Source organism: Pelobates fuscus, chromosome 1 (assembly GCF_036172605.1).
Source record: "Pelobates fuscus isolate aPelFus1 chromosome 1, aPelFus1.pri, whole genome shotgun sequence".
In the NCBI taxonomy this organism is placed as follows: Eukaryota; Metazoa; Chordata; class Amphibia; order Anura; family Pelobatidae; genus Pelobates; species Pelobates fuscus.
The window spans coordinates 123,286,135-123,302,145 of NC_086317.1; the positions used below are offsets into that span (position 1 = coordinate 123,286,135).

At 39.8% G+C, this 16,011-nt stretch overlaps 1 protein-coding gene across 2 annotated transcripts; it reads left to right on the top strand.

Annotated features, from left to right (window-relative positions):
• Positions 1–307: 307 nt before the first annotated feature.
• Positions 308–15,499, top strand: PDHA1 (pyruvate dehydrogenase E1 subunit alpha 1). 2 transcript variants are annotated; one of them, XM_063450190.1, is made up of 12 exons: positions 308–509; positions 5,817–5,831; positions 8,241–8,309; positions 9,338–9,511; positions 9,687–9,813; positions 10,159–10,250; positions 10,711–10,803; positions 11,712–11,867; positions 12,167–12,238; positions 13,526–13,593; positions 13,814–13,922; positions 14,994–15,499. In XM_063450190.1, the coding sequence occupies exons 1-12, from the start codon at positions 447–449 to the stop codon at positions 15,156–15,158; spliced, it is 1,203 nt and encodes a 400-aa protein (XP_063306260.1). In that variant the 5' UTR covers positions 308–446; the 3' UTR covers positions 15,159–15,499. The 2 variants fall into 2 exon arrangements, with proteins under 2 accessions (XP_063306260.1, XP_063306261.1); XM_063450191.1 differs by lacking the exon at positions 5,817–5,831.
• Positions 15,500–16,011: the final 512 nt, after the last annotated feature.

Sequence of the window (16,011 nt, forward strand, 5' to 3'; positions counted from 1 at the left end):
AGTTCCATGTGAGTGCAGGGAAGCATGTTGGATCTAACACACAGGACACCAACTGTTTGGAAGATCCCACAACAAACACAGAAATAATCACACCCAGCAACTTGTGAGAAGAACAGATTCTCCAGTAGCGAGATATAAACACAGGGCATCGAGGAAACTCTCTCTGCTATATTATGTAAGGCGGCCATTTTGCCGGAGCCGGATTTCCCTTGATGTTTCGGTAATAGTAATCGGGAAGGAAGACATATTGGTGACGCGCGCGCTGTCTCTGGTGTATCGAACTCTACGCTGTGCGGCCAGTACAGGTCGGTGGTAGGCGCGGCTGTGACGTGTACAGGACGCGCCTTGATGCGGTGTAGGGCCCTGGAAGGTTAGCAGCTGCCTATCGGATTGGAGGTCGTCAGTGTCATTATATCCCAGCGAGCACAGTAACCCGCCGGCCGCCCATGCAAAAGATGTTATCCCTCCTGTCCCGTGTGCTGCAGGGCCCGGCCCACAAACCTGTCACCGTGAGTATAGCGCACTGTACGGCCGGGAGGGGAGCTGGGTATGGGGGACATGGTGAGGATGGGAGACTGACAGGGACATGGTGGGTATGGGAGGCTGGGGGACTGACAGGGACATGGTGGGTATGGGAGGCTGGGGGACTGACAGGGACATGGTGGGTATGGGAGGCTGGGGGACTGACAGGGACATGGTGGGTATGGGAGACTGGGGGACTGACAGGGACATGGCGGGTATGGGAGGCTGGGGGACTGACAGGGACATGGCGGGTATGGGAGGCTGGGGGACTGACAGGGACATGGCGGGTATGGGAGGCTGGAGGACTGACAGGGACATGGTGGGTATGGGAGGCTGGGGGACTGACCGGGACATGATGGGTATGGGAGGCTGGGGGACTGACAGGGACATGGTGGGTATGGGAGGCTGGGGGACTGACAGGGACATGGTGGGTATGGGAGGCTGGGGGACTGACAGGGACATGGTGGGTATGGGAGGCTGGGGGACTGACAGGGACATGGTGGGTATGGCAGGCTGGGGGACTGACAGGGACATGGTGGGTATGGCAGGCTGGGGGACTGACAGGGACATGGTGAGTATGGGAGGCTGGGGGACTGACAGGGACATGGTGGGTATGGGAGGCTGGGGGACTGACAGGGACATGGTGGGTATGGGAGGCTGGAGCACTGACAGGGACATGGTGGGTATGGGAGGCTGGGGGACTGACAGGGACATGGTGGGTATGGGAGCCTGGGGGACTGACAGGGACATGGTGGGTATGGGAGGCTGGAGCACTGACAGGGACATGATGGGTACATAAATATAATCCCTATAATAGTGCATGCCATACACTTCAATTGGAAATGACATTCTGATATCAGGATCATAACTAAGCTGGAAAAATTCTCTAAAATTTCCAGGTGAACTGTTCTATTAAAGGGATACTATAGTATAGCACTATAATGACCTACAATGACCCGTCACTCTTCACTGAACTGAAGTGGTCTGGGTGCCAGTAGTGTCACTTTAATTAGTTTTTGTTTGTTTGCTCTTTTTTTAACTCTAAATTTAGCAAATAGTTTTATTGCTTGCTTTTTTTCAACTTATCTTTATACTTTTGCTTGAAGGACCACTAAAAGGTTCTGTGGTCCTGTAGGTGTAACTGTGTAATGTGAAATATGGAAGTTTATTATAATTTATACATTGCAGGGATAAATAAACCTCCAGTGGCTGTCAGCCATTAGAGGCACTTCCTAATACAGTAACAGAATAAAACTATGTCACAAGACTGAGCCGCCATAGGAATTCATTGAATAAATAGTACAAGCCTGGCGCTTCCCTTGTATGCGCATCCATTCCAGCACCAATGCCAAGTTCTCCCTCTCCCAGCGGAGAGGGAGGAATGTAAGGGAGGAAGAGCTAGAAGGAGATTGGTAGGGGGAGCATTCTACTGCCATTGGCTGTCAAGCGTCAGCATGCTGGTGTCAGCCAGCAATTGTGCACAGTAGTCATGTTAGGAACCTGGAACTGTTTATCTGTGATGGCTAATGATGCTCCAGTGATGCAGCCTGAGGTGGTGTTACACGTCCTGTTTTCATAACCTTCTAAATGAATCTGATGCAGAGGAAACCTGTGTTCTAGTGTGTCTATTGATTATAAACAGAAATTACCAAGCTGATGATCTGTTCTCTGGCGTTGCAGGAAATACAGAAATAAGTAAAGAGTTACTCCAACCACAAAACATTGTTTTAGGATCACAAAACAGTTAAAACTGACCCCTGCTCAAGCAGTGAGACCAAGTTCTCTATGCAGCCCAGTTTCCTCTGCTGGGGGGAGCATACGGTCATTGGCTGTCTGGCACCAGCATGCAGTGCGTGCTGGTGTCAAACTCCCGATTAACACAGGTAGCCAACCTGGAACACTTCACATCTCGGTGACACTGCCAGATGTGAAGTCACCATGAGCAGTACAGGGCTTAATCTCCTTATGTGTTGCGTTTTACAGTGAAATGCTGCCCGTACAAACTGCTGGCTCCATGACCACCTCAAATCACTGGGGTGGTCACGATGCTTGGAGTAACCCTCTAAGTGTTTTGCAGGATTTGTTTGTCCACCACTACGATCAGCATAATGTTACAAAAATGTAACTGATATAAAAAATAAAAAGTTTAGTTACGTTTTAATGTCTTGTACATGTTTTAGTATGCTTTTAAAGTACTTCAGGCTGGATTACATTGCGTTAACTGATGCAGCAAAAAGTCTACATTTAAAATAAATACACCATTGTAGTTACATAGGCTGAAAAGAGACCTGTGTCCATCAAGTTCAGCCTTCCTCACATTTGTTTTTTGATGCTGATCCAAAAGATGGCAAAAAAAACCCAGTTTGAAGCACTTCCAATTTTGCAACAAACTAGGAAAAAAAAGACGAGGAATGGTTTGCAAAATCTCAGCCAATTTCAGCGTTCCCAGTGTTTTCATTGGTGCTAAAATGAACCCTTTATGAATAATTTAAATCTATCCTTTATATAAATATGCTTTATGATTCAATTTTCAGTAATAAAGTTGTATTAACATGTTGTGCTAGCTTAATACTTAACCAAAGCCAGTCATATGTGCAGTTTATGGGAGACAGTACTACTTTCACTTTATAGAGAAGGTTACAGTCTATACATTTTGATAGTCAAACTGCTAGAAATATATTTTTCTGTTCTCATCCACCGACGTGGGAGCAGGCATTAGAACATTTCCTGTATCTTTTGACTTCTGCCAGTAAATTAGCTAGTACGACATAAAAAAAAATACTTTTTTTTTTCTTTAATATTTTTCTTTAACCCCTTAAGGACCAAACTTCTGGAATAATAGGGAATCATGACATGTCACACATGTCATGTGTCCTTAAGGGGTTAAGCTCACACCATCCTAAACACAGTTTGTGGTTTACAGATACACTTTTTTTTTTGCAGTGCATATTGAGTTAACATACGTGCGTGGGGTACCCCAACGGCAATCCTCACGCAATATTGAGACATAGGTAACAATGGGGTAATTGCGAGTACGTGCACTATTTTTTGTATAAGAAAGCAGTACAGGTAGGTTATCACAATAGGAGTCCTTCAAAGATTACCTTGCTATGTATATTACTGTATACTAGATTCTCCGCTAGAAAGGTTACAGGCTTGTCTACTCTGTGTAGTACAAGTATGCTTGTGGTTAGTGCTAAGCTGGACTGCGAGACAAATGAGCTTCTATAGGTTAAATGATAAATGATAAGTAGTGTAGGTAGATTATCACAATAGGAGTCAGTCAAAGATTACATTGCTATGTATATTACAGTATATTAGATTCTCTGCTAGATAGGTTACAGGCTGTTCTACTCTATGTAATTCAAGTATGCTTGTGGTTAGTGCTAAGCTGGGCTGCTAAGCAAACGAGCTTCGTACAGATACACTTTTAAGGAACACTTCAATGTTGGCAGTATATTTATTTTATAATGGTGTTCCTGTGCATAAAAACAAAGGTTCACCCACTTATCTAGCGCCGACCTGGTCTCAGCGCTGCATCCGCTCTTTTTCCTGGTGGATGATCTCAGGCCAAACCAATAATGCTTCTCGTAAAGAAGCCTTGGAACACTACAGTGTACATGAGACAACCTAGTTAGATGCTAGTTAGAAACATAGAATCCAAAGTTTTTTTTTTATGAGAAGATTTTACATTGATTGGCAATTTTAAACATGAATATTATCAATGAGAAAGTGACTATCTGAAAGCATCCTTGTTGACAAATGTAAATGTTGCCATTTCTCAATAAAAGGCAATTTTGACATTTGTCAAACTGCACCAAGACCACTATAGAAAGATGTATTGCTTTTAGTGTTTAGTGTCTGTTTTTAATTAATTGTCCAATCACTCACTGGACATTTAAACAGCATCTAACAGTGTGTATGTTTGAAGTATAATAGAACATATCTGTACAGTGCTTGGGTAGAATTGCAAAAAAAAAAACAATTGAAAAGTAATGGGGTTTATACAACGTATGATGGTCCTGTTCTTTGCTGTAACAGGCGTGATATGCATAAAATGTCAGCAAATTCCTGCATTTCTGTTAACGTGTAGATTTCATATTTCTTTTACAATGTATATATTTTAGTTGTTCAAGATGTCCCTAATTGTTAAAAACTTGCTAGGTGATAGTTTCTTTCTGTAGACCTTAAACTGTCTGAATTGTTAGCAAAGCATTGAGTTAAACTCCTTCAGGCAATCTCATGCTAGAGTCATTTTAAAAGGCTTAAACACACTTGACAGGTTTTCTGTTGCATTAAAGGTACACTCTGAGCACCATAGTCAGTATGGTTTATTGTACTGGAAAGGTTGCAAGGAGTATCTGTGTGTCATACCGCCCATTTTCTCCCTGGAACCCAAAAACAGCACCTCTGCTTCTACTGAGATAATGCAGATGTTTCGCAGTCACATTATCCAGTTTAGTCAGAATTTGGATGCAGATAACAGATTGTGAGATGTGCAGAACAATAGAAAACACTGTTTTTGCTCAGAGTAACCCTCCTATCCTGCATCTCCCCACTCCTCCCCCGCTGTCACATAAAGAGAAAATAGCTAAAACTTACCTTGGTTCCAGTACTGAGGCTAAGTTCTCCCTTTTACTGATTCTCTTCTGCTGATGTCAGGGAGGACAGGCTAAGATGAGAACATGGGCATCACAGAGGGAGGGGGTCCTTTGAATCATTGGCTGTCCTACCACCAGCATACTACAGATGCCATCTGTGCTCAGAACTGTCATTAGCCAGAGAGTAAGTTGCGTTTTTTTTTTTTTTGCTTGTTTTTTTGGGAGGTATATATGTATATAGTGTGATAGCCAAAATACCAGAATATTGCTGGTATGCAATGATATCATTTTTTTTTTTTTTATTTGGACTAACATAATATTTCAAAGACAAGCTTTTGAAATTTCAAAGAAAAGGTATCATTACATACTGCAATGCTCTGGTATTTTGGCATCTTGTCTACTGGACTAATACGGCTAATCCAATCTACAATATATATATTTGCCATATTAGTCCAGTAGATATATATATATATATACACACACACCTGACTTCCTCCCCCCTGTATTTTTTCTGCTATTTTTGAAGTTTGTGATTTAAGATTATCAGTCCATTACAACAAATCCAAGAGGGATCATCTAAAACTCCTGGACAGTATCTTAAAGTGAGTTAGTCACAAACTGCTCTTTTAAGCAATTACTTAATATATTTTCTTTTTTTTTTTTTTGTATGTGCTGGGCTTGTGGATGGTATAGGGGGCTACTGCTGAGGTAAGTTAGGGCTTTGTATTGATCTTGCTCTGTACTTCATACTTCTATCATGCACCTCATAATTTAATTTTCCTCTGTAGGAAACATGATTTTAGACACAATGCATCTGTTTTGCAAAAAAAAAGCTTCATGCTTTGTGTGTCCATTCATGGGCATGATTTCCAAAGTTGGCTGAGCATTGTATTTATTTGCCTCCATGTGCTAGGCGATGAAAAAACTAAAGCTACATACATGTCAGTGGGCGCTGTGTCATGCATGTTCCATAAGATGTAACCACATCATACAGTTGTAATCAAAATTATTCAAAATCAGGTTTATTGTCAACATTTACAGAAGCCACTTTAAGCATTGGTTGTGATGAGCTGTTTCAATAGTTTTTGTTGATTTGTTCATTCTGAACAGCTGAAGGTGTGTAAATCTGAGGACTCTAGAGGAATCTAAATCTGAAACTTGTCTCCCTAGGATCTCTGCTGGTATATCTCTATTAGTAAGGAAGATAAATTAGTTATGGCAGTATAACTCCCATCAATCTTGGGAAGACAGAGACGTGTATGTCTTGATGCTGCCCAATAATTAAAGGGAAAGCAACTCTTAGCATAATATACTTATGTAGCATAAAATATATTAAACACTTAAAAAAAAACACAAACATGTATAACAGATACTAAAGTGCTAAAATAACAGTTTAGGTTCCCAGACCCCCTCTCTTTACATTAAACGGGTAACTTTTTTCTTACCCTATTTCCCAGCGCTGCGCCGGTCTCAGTTGCTCTCTCCACTTTCATGACTGAGATCATCAAATTTGGCATTTTCATCCAATCCAATGATTTCCCATAGGAAAGCAGTGGGAGGCTGTTTGTGCTGCAAAACTCTGCGCTGTGCCAAATAGCATCTCCTCATAGAGATGCATTGAACATTTAAAATCTTGCTGGGACATGCTATAGACACATGAACATCTTGGTTACTATAGTGTCCCTTTAAATGAGTTCCATAACCATAACAGTGCACGCAGGGTTCTGATGTCACTTGTGCCCCCACCCATTGGCTGAGAGCATCAAGTTATTTTCAGCATATGAACTGAAGCTCAGCACCACCAGGCATAGCTCAGACAGAGCGCTTCAGACTCCAGAAGACTATGGGAACGGTGCCTGGAACACCCCAGGTAAGAAGTCAAACAGTTTTTAAAAAAAAATGGTTTGACTACTTGCATTGCTTGGGATGCCATGGCACTCCTGGCACCATAACAACTACAGATCACGGTAGTGGTTATGACGCTTGGAGTGTTCCTTTAGTGACATATAGGAGAAGAGCCGAGGAGCAATATTAATGTTTACTCAGCCCTTTTCCTACATTGTCATTAAATGGCAGCTGCAAATATCAACTGCTGCCATAAGTTTAGTCCCTACTATGAATTGTGACAGTCAGATTGTGCAATACGTAGAATAATGCACAGATGATGTCACCACACTGCATTACAGGAATTAATATTCTTAAATACATGCACACTTACAACAGGATCGTTCATTCACTCATGTAGATGACAGGTCTATATTTAAACAAATGTCTTCTCCCTTTTATGTTTCAACAACGAATGTTAAAGGGATATTATAGGCATCAAAACAACTTTAGCTTCATTAAGCAGTTTTGGTGTATAGATCATGCTTCTACAGTCTGACTGCTAAATATTCTGCCATATAGAAGTTAAAGCAGTTTGTTTTGTCCATGCTGTCCTAGCCATACCTTCACTGACTTTGACTGACACCGCCTGCGTTACCTTTTTATTTTTTATTCTATTTTTTAATTTTCAGTCAGATCTTAACTTACTTTACTCGTATCTCTGTAAATTAAACTTGAAGCTCTATCAGGCCATTAACAGAGCAGGAGATAATAAATTCTAAATTAAACATACTATGCAGTAAAGGAAGTTTAAACATTTTTAATCTCTTGGGGCTGCATAACCAAAGTTATTTGCCTCCTTAATGGCAGAGAATTGAGCAGTGGGACAGCAGGGGCATGACCTATATACCACAACTGCTTTATTAAGATAAAGTTGTTTTTATGTATATATTGTCCCTTGAAACCTCCAACAGGGTTATTCAACAGAGAATTCAAAGTGAATGTTGAATTCAAGGACAAGAGCTGAACTTTACAAATTCTGTCAGTCAGCTATGCTTTCACTTTGGCTGTTTTGATCTTAAATTTGAAATTTACTGAATTAACTTTGAATTCTCACTTTGGTTAATAAACCTGTTAAAGATTAGTGTAATGTAAATTCTCTGTAGTATCGCACCAAATAATTCAGTTTTGAGCTGCAAAAATCCTAAATTCCCCTTCTTGCCTGTTTCACAGCAAAATTACACATATATCAAGTTAGTTACTATGCGGTTTAATTTTTGTGTTTCTTTAAAGGCCGTTCGTGTTATGGTGGCATCACGTAACTATGCAGACTTCGCATCAGAAGCTACATTTGACGTCAAGGTAAGCAAGATCTTATACCAGAGAATCCAACCATCAAGTTACATATATCATCATAGATTTAAAACTGGAAACTTCCCGTACCTGCATACTTAAAGAGTATATACTGTGTGCTATTGGCAACACCCTTACTCCTTTTCTATGGGTTTTCTGGTATTCTGTAAAAATGAAAATTACGAATTGGATACATTTCTTCTGGGAAACCATGCCTGCTCTACTAGATTTTATTGTGCCTCTTGTTTTGTATCTTCTACTTTTGTGAGTGCAGCAACATTGATTTGATGTGTGACTTTAGAAGGGTGTTCTGCTTGGACCAGGTTTGTTCCCTCTTCTAAATCAGGCTGGCTGTCTAGGGGTATCTTGAAACACAGCAGTGTAAAATTTGTGCCAAGCATTTTTTCACTTAAATATTTATTTTGCGGCCTACTAGCAGGATCTTACGGGTGTCGGAGAGCTGAAACAGTCTGTCGCTATGTTCCAGTTCGTAACATTAATGCTGGTTGTCTCATGCTTGGTGTGGGGAGGTAGTTGTGATAGTGAATGTCCGTCACGAAGGGGGTAAGGTAGCACTTGTCACCATCTTTCAAGGTCTTATTTTTCCAAGATTTAAAGTACATGCAATTCTGAAAGAATGGCTGTATATGCTAAAACCAGACCGTACCATATAAAGACCACGAATGGCCTTTTTGATCATGCATTGTAATTTGTTAGCTGTGAATCATCCTCACAATCCACATGATCACATAATCAAGTTTTACAAACATAAAATTGGGTGTGTAATGTTTGTGAAGGTAATAGTGTGATATCAAGTTTGTCTCTTTACTTACTCAAAACTTTATTACAATATGACCAAATTAACACTCACAGCATTTTAACATATTTAATTACCTTTCCATAATATAGATACCTTCATCTATCGGCCGGACTTACCAGCATATCAAAATGCTCAATTAGGGGGCTGTTTTTGCAGGAATGTGGCACTGATAAGTTTGTGTCTTTGTTTTGCTTTCTAATAACCATTTCCTTGCTAGAAATGTGATGTACATCGTTTGGATGAGGCTCCTCCAACACAAGCTGTTCTTACACGGGAGCAGGGCCTGCAGTATTACAGAACCATGCAAACCATCCGGCGAATGGAGCTAAAGTCGGATCAGCTTTATAAGCAAAAAATTATCAGAGGGTTCTGCCATCTTTATGACGGTCAGGTGAGTTGATTGAATTGAATAGGATTAAGGAGCCTGCCAGTACATTTGATTAATATACTAGGTGGTTCAGTTACAAAGTATTAGAGATGTAAATTCGTTGATTATTACCGCTTGTGCAAGCGTCCTACATTGATTTTATCGAATGATAGTGCATAAACGTGACTTGTTTTTACAGGAAGCCTGTTGTGTTGGTATGGAAGCTTCAATAAACCCTACTGACCACCTAATCACCGCTTATAGAGCACATGGATACACCTACACCCGTGGAGTGTCCGTGAAAGAGATCCTAGCTGAACTCACAGGTAGGTACACTATGGTCTCACTTAACTATTTTTGGATGTGGTATCACATATTTGTGTCCGCTTTGAACGCAAGTTTTTTCTGAACTACTGAATTAAATTGGTGCAGTAATGATCGGTTTCATGGAACAAACTATATACCTATGAAAACAAGAAGTAATGCAATATCTTCCACATAAACCAACACAAATCCATTTCACGCCTTCTTATAGTCGAATCTGCTTTGCAGTATTGTTGGGAGGGTTGAAAACCACACACTCTTTTTCGGATGGTACATTCTAATGCACATGTTTTTCAGCATTTGCTGCTGCAGCTTTCCACTTTTGGCCTTTTTTGTTCCTTTGATAGGTAGAAAAGGTGGCTGTGCAAAAGGCAAAGGAGGATCTATGCACATGTATGCGAAGAACTTCTATGGTGGAAATGGTATTGTGGGAGCTCAGGTATGTACTGTTTGTGTTGTGTTCTAGAGTGATTATAGTTTAAATACGGTTTGTGTCTTGGTCTATAGTGATTATAGTTTCATAGATTTGCACCAGATGAAAACCTATGTCAAATACGTTGAGATGCAGTTTATTGATATGGAATTCACTAATATGGTTCAGTATGTACGCCCTCTAATGGCAACTCTAACCTAATTTTCTATTGACTTCATAACCTTACAAATTGTAATGTACAAATACTTTTAGATATTGAAAAAATATATATAAAATAAACATGTTTTTGTTATTAATCTAACAGTTTAATTTCGCAATTATGTGCAAAGTGTCAAAAGCCCAGTGAACATTTCTAGAGCACATTTCAGTAACCGCCATAAATTCCAGCTTGTTACTATTTCATTGTGCAGTCTGGTGTGTGTGTGTTTTTTTTTTTTTTTTTCCAACTTATGTCTTTACATTCCAGGTACCCCTTGGAGCAGGTATTGCCTTAGCCTGCAAGTATTTTGGGAAGGATGAGATTTGTTTGGCTCTATATGGTGATGGTGCTGCTAATCAGGTCAGCATTTCAAATGTTACACTTTTATTATGTCAAAGCATGTGTGCTTATCACAATATAATACATGCATATCATAATTGCTTCTGTTATCAGTGGCCTATCTGAGTTTCCTGCATTCAGCAGATCCACAACCATTTGTTATGATGAGTTAGTGCCAGTTTTGATGTTTAATTTTGCCCAAGACACATTACCTCAGGTTAGAAACTCTTATCAGCTGTTCATATTTTGCCGATGGAATTTTTTTTACACAGTGTTCCAAGGTCTCACCTGAGCCCATATTACAAAGACCTACAGCATTTCATAAGCTATACGCTTTTGTCAGTTATTTTTCTCTATGTTCATATACAATGGTAAGTTCTAAAACCTTCTGATCCATCGAAAAAAATGTTTTTGAGTTTATAATGGGAGAACCCAAACTCTAGGACACAGTGGATTTATCTCTTAGTAATGAAGACTGTGTGTGTGTGTGTGTATATATATATATATATATATATATATATATATATATATATATATATATATATATATATATATATAATCTAAATCATTCACCTGCCTTATGTTAGTGGTTTAAATGAATGTAATGCCTTTAAATGTATGCAGGCATGTGACCTGATGTTAGTACGTTATATGGAGCTTGTGGGTCACTTATGCTTGTGCTGTGAAACTTAGTTATTTTGCACTTGTTCTCTGCAATGACTGCAAGTCCACAATACTTGCTGTAAATACAAGCATTGGCGAAGGATTTCATATTATTAACGCTATCCCTCCTTTATGGTGCCATGAATGGACAGATGATGTGTGTTTGTTTGTTTTTTGTTATTCGTTTATCAATGGGAAATGTTTCTCCACCATTTGAATCAAGTTGTGCTTGTGGTTTTTCTCTGACGTCCTAATTTTATTTACAGGGTCAGATTTTTGAAACTTACAATATGGCTGCTCTGTGGAAGCTGCCCTGTATCTTTATCTGTGAAAATAACCGATATGGTATGGGTACATCCGTGGAGAGGGCCGCAGCCAGCACAGACTATTTTAAACGTGGAGACTACATCCCAGGACTGAGGGTGAGTGAAGTTAATGTGTGCTTTACTGCACAAAAGCTACAGGGTGCCTAATTCTTCCTAATAATGTTGAGCTTATAATCACATTTAGCGTAAATCTAGAAGGAGACACAACACCTCCGTTGTCTTTAAATTGTAATCTTCATGTGAAACTTTGTAGCTATTCCAAAACAAATCCAGTCTTGATTTATTCATGTGCATTGATGGACAACATCCCAGTGTGATATATATATATATATATATATATATATATATATATATATATATATATATATATAATATGTTTACCCTTTCTTTCCCAGGTTGATGGCATGGATGTTCTATGTGTCAGAGAAGCTACAAAGTTTGCAGCTGATCATTGTAGATCTGGAAAGGTACACTGTTGTTTGTGTTTTTTTTTTTTTTTTTTTGGCGTGGTGGGGGATAGTCTTTATTGTCCTAGACTCTTAAGCTAAAGTGTGTGTATACCATGGGGTTTCCAGTGGGTACTTCAGTGACAGTGTATATTTAGAAGTAAATAGTGTTTGCAAACTTTTTTTTTCTGAAGGCTCAGCAAATCGATATCCAGTATTTAAAGGAACACTCCACTGCCTAATTACAAAATAAAAATCACTCTTTAGTAGATATACCCCAAATGAAAACTTGCACACATTTAATTATGCATTTTTTCATTGGGGGAGAGAATCTAAAAACAGCTTGCCAAACATGCAGTTCCATTGTCTTAGACTTCCTAGTGCAGCTCAATGAGAAATCTTTGCAAGGCAGGTGCTCTGAGCAATTGCTGCCTCTTGAGTTTAGCTCCATTGAGCTAACCAAACCAGGAAAGAACCGGAACTGCTGTCAGTTTGAAAGCCAGGGCAGTATGACACGGTTAATTTATAAAAGTGTCAATTTTCTTTCGAAATTTTAACTTTTTGCAAACTGAAAAAGAGGACACACTCTTTAACACAGAAACCATTTCAGCAAGTTTAAGTGATTTAGAGGTCTGGAGTGTTCCCATGAGAGCCCACCTTTTCCGCAATCACTATGTAACATGGCATTGTCCCTTTTGTCTGTCAAATCAAACTATGCAGCCATTTAATGCCACTTCAGCTCAATTAAGTTGTCTGAATACAGTGGCCCTGACATTTTAAGTTCTGCAGTATAAAACATTGCCCTTGTATATATGGCTGAACACCACTGTAGTGGCTGTCTTTCCTGTCCGCCACTAGAGGGTGCTTCTGCTGCTATAACAGACTCTGTTATGTGCAGTTCAACGTTCTCACACATTGCATGGGGACGTTGTATGTTTTCTAATGCTTCCCCATTATAAGACAAAGCAGAGAAATAATTTTAGAATTTAAAACAAAATAATACTTTTTTTAGGGATCCCTATATCGTTGTGAATACATATTTGTTCCTTTAAGAATCTGCATTCGAGGAGAGCACTTTTTTTTTTTTTTTAAATGTGTAGGTAAATTGGTTGCTATATTTACAGATTCACTTAAACAAGATATGTAAAAAATACTCTGACATAAGTAGGAAGATAATTGTACCATGGAAAAAATATTAACTTTAAAAGGGACTAGTGGTTGTAAATCTGATAAATATTTGATTAAACATTATTTTGAGTATACTTTACAATATATAATTTTTTTTCCCACCTCTTTCCTTTCTTTTAGGGTCCTATTTTAATGGAACTTCAGACTTACCGATATCATGGGCACAGTATGAGTGATCCTGGAGTTAGGTAGTTATCTGTTTGTAGCGTATACTTTCACCATGAAAGAGATACTTGAATATCTAAATAAACATACAAAGTGGGTACAGAATCACTAAATCCTCAGTCTGTGGGTAAACAAAAAATGTTAGTGAGGATGATGTAGTGCTGTAGTAGACTTAAGTTGAACATGGTTTATCGTTACTTGTTTGTGATCATGACCGACTGTCCCGTTTTTGTTTAATTCCAGCTACCGCACACGAGAAGAGATTCAGGAAGTAAGAAGTAAAAGTGATCCAATCACCCTCCTTAAGGACAGAATGTTAAATAACAATCTATCTAATGTGGAAGAATTAAAGGTAACGCGCCACCTGTTTAACAATAATATCCAGTCTATAACAACTGTAGTGCTATCATGCTCACTGTTTAATTGTTTTTATATCTTTAAAGGGACACTATAGTCACCTGAACAACTACAGCTTAATGTATTTGTTCAGGTGAGATCTATAGCCCCCTGCAGGCAATCTAATGTAAACACTGTATTTTCAGAGTAAATACAGTGTTTACATTGATTGATAGGAATACCTCCAGTGGCTGTCACTCAGACGGCCACTAGAGGGACTTCCTATCATGCAGGGCCCTAAAAGGGCCCTGTACACGTCAGACGTTTGAAAATACGTCTGACGTGTGCAGGAGAGAGAAGGCACTGTGTGCGCGCCTTCTCTCTCCAGCCTGTCGGAGAGGGGACGGGCAAAGACCGCGAGCTGAGCTGTCAGTCAGCTCAGCTCGCGGCTGCGCGCATGCGCGGTAGTGCGCTCAGAACTTCAGAGGGCGGCATGAATGCCGCCCTCTGAAGTATGTGTGCATGTGTGGCGAAGCCGTGCATGCGCACAAGGGAGCAATGACGCTTCCAAATGGAAGCGTCTGATTGCTCCCAGCTCGTGCCTGCCTATTTCGTCATTTTGACTAAATAGGGGGCGCGGCTTCACGAGGCTCCCAGCGCTGGAACCAGGTGAGTAAAACTGATTGGCTGGAGAGTCCCTTTAAATTACACCTCATAGTTCAAATTCATTCTTTGTTCCCTGTTTCTATAAATTGAAAGTACTTTGCCATTAGTAGCCTTTACACATGTGTACCCCATTGCCTCCATACACACATACTTCCGATGTGTTTATACCATCTGTGTATTACCTAGTGCTTCTTGCCTCCGCATGCTTTGTTTTTGCCCTCTACAGAAGATACCTTCACAGTTCTAGTTTACACATACTACCAGCACCGGGGTTCTCTCCTGTAAATGTCTAGCTCCCACTGCTTGCCCTGCCTATGTTAGTGTTGGCAAACTTTTATAGATGACACAGCTTCATTAATAACATTAAAGAACTTGTCACTTTTAGTAACCAGATGTTTCCCTCCACTATACTGTCTCATAGGAGATTGATGTTGAAGTACGGAAGGAAATTGAAGAAGCAGCACAGTTTGCAACCACCGATCCAGAACCACCATTGGAGGAGCTCGGATACCACATTTATAGAAATGAACCAACCTTTGATGTTAGAGGAGCGAACCTTTGGATCAAATACAAATCTGTCAGCTAGATCTTGTTTCATCACTCCAAAAGCCTGTTACTTTAGTGCCCTTTTAATGGAAACTGTTTCATATTTTTTTTTTACCCTCTCCATCAGTGCTGGAGGTCATAGTCTGTCCTCCAGTTCATACCTTCTGTTTTAAACCATTGGGGCATATTATGTGTTAAAGACTATATATATATTTCAGCCCGCCCATTGCCTTACATTGTACTGACGATGCTTTCGATATTCCCAACTTATTTCTTTCTCTTGAAATAATCTATTTATAGGAAAATGTTCATTTTAATCCAGAAAGCTAATCATGTCATACCATGTATGCAAACTACTTCATTAAAATCGGGCATAAATTATTTTCAGGGTTAATTATTTCTTTTTAACCATGTTTTAATTCAATGCAATACACTGATACCATGTACACGATGAACAAGGCAAAGGGCATTTATCATTAGCAAGGCGTCCCAACATCCATACAAGAGCTGTTTTTCTCCAGGCAACCAGGTACCCAAGACGGATTAACACTTGAACTCAAAGGGACACTATAGTCACCAGAACAACTACAGCTTATTGAATTTGTTCTGGTGAGTAGAATCATTACCTTCAGGCTTTTTGCTGTAAACACTGTCTTTTCAGAGAAAATGCATTTTTTATATTACAGCCTAGTGATAACTTTACTGGCCCCTCATCAGATGGCTGTTAGAGATCCTGCCTGGGTCATGGCTGCCTGAAATGCATCCAAACATTCAGTGTCTCCTCCCTCTGCATGCAGGCACTGAACTTTCCTCATAGAGATTAATTGATTCAATTCATCTTTATGATGAGACGCTGAATGGCCAGGGCTGTGTTTGAATTGTGCTGGCTCTGC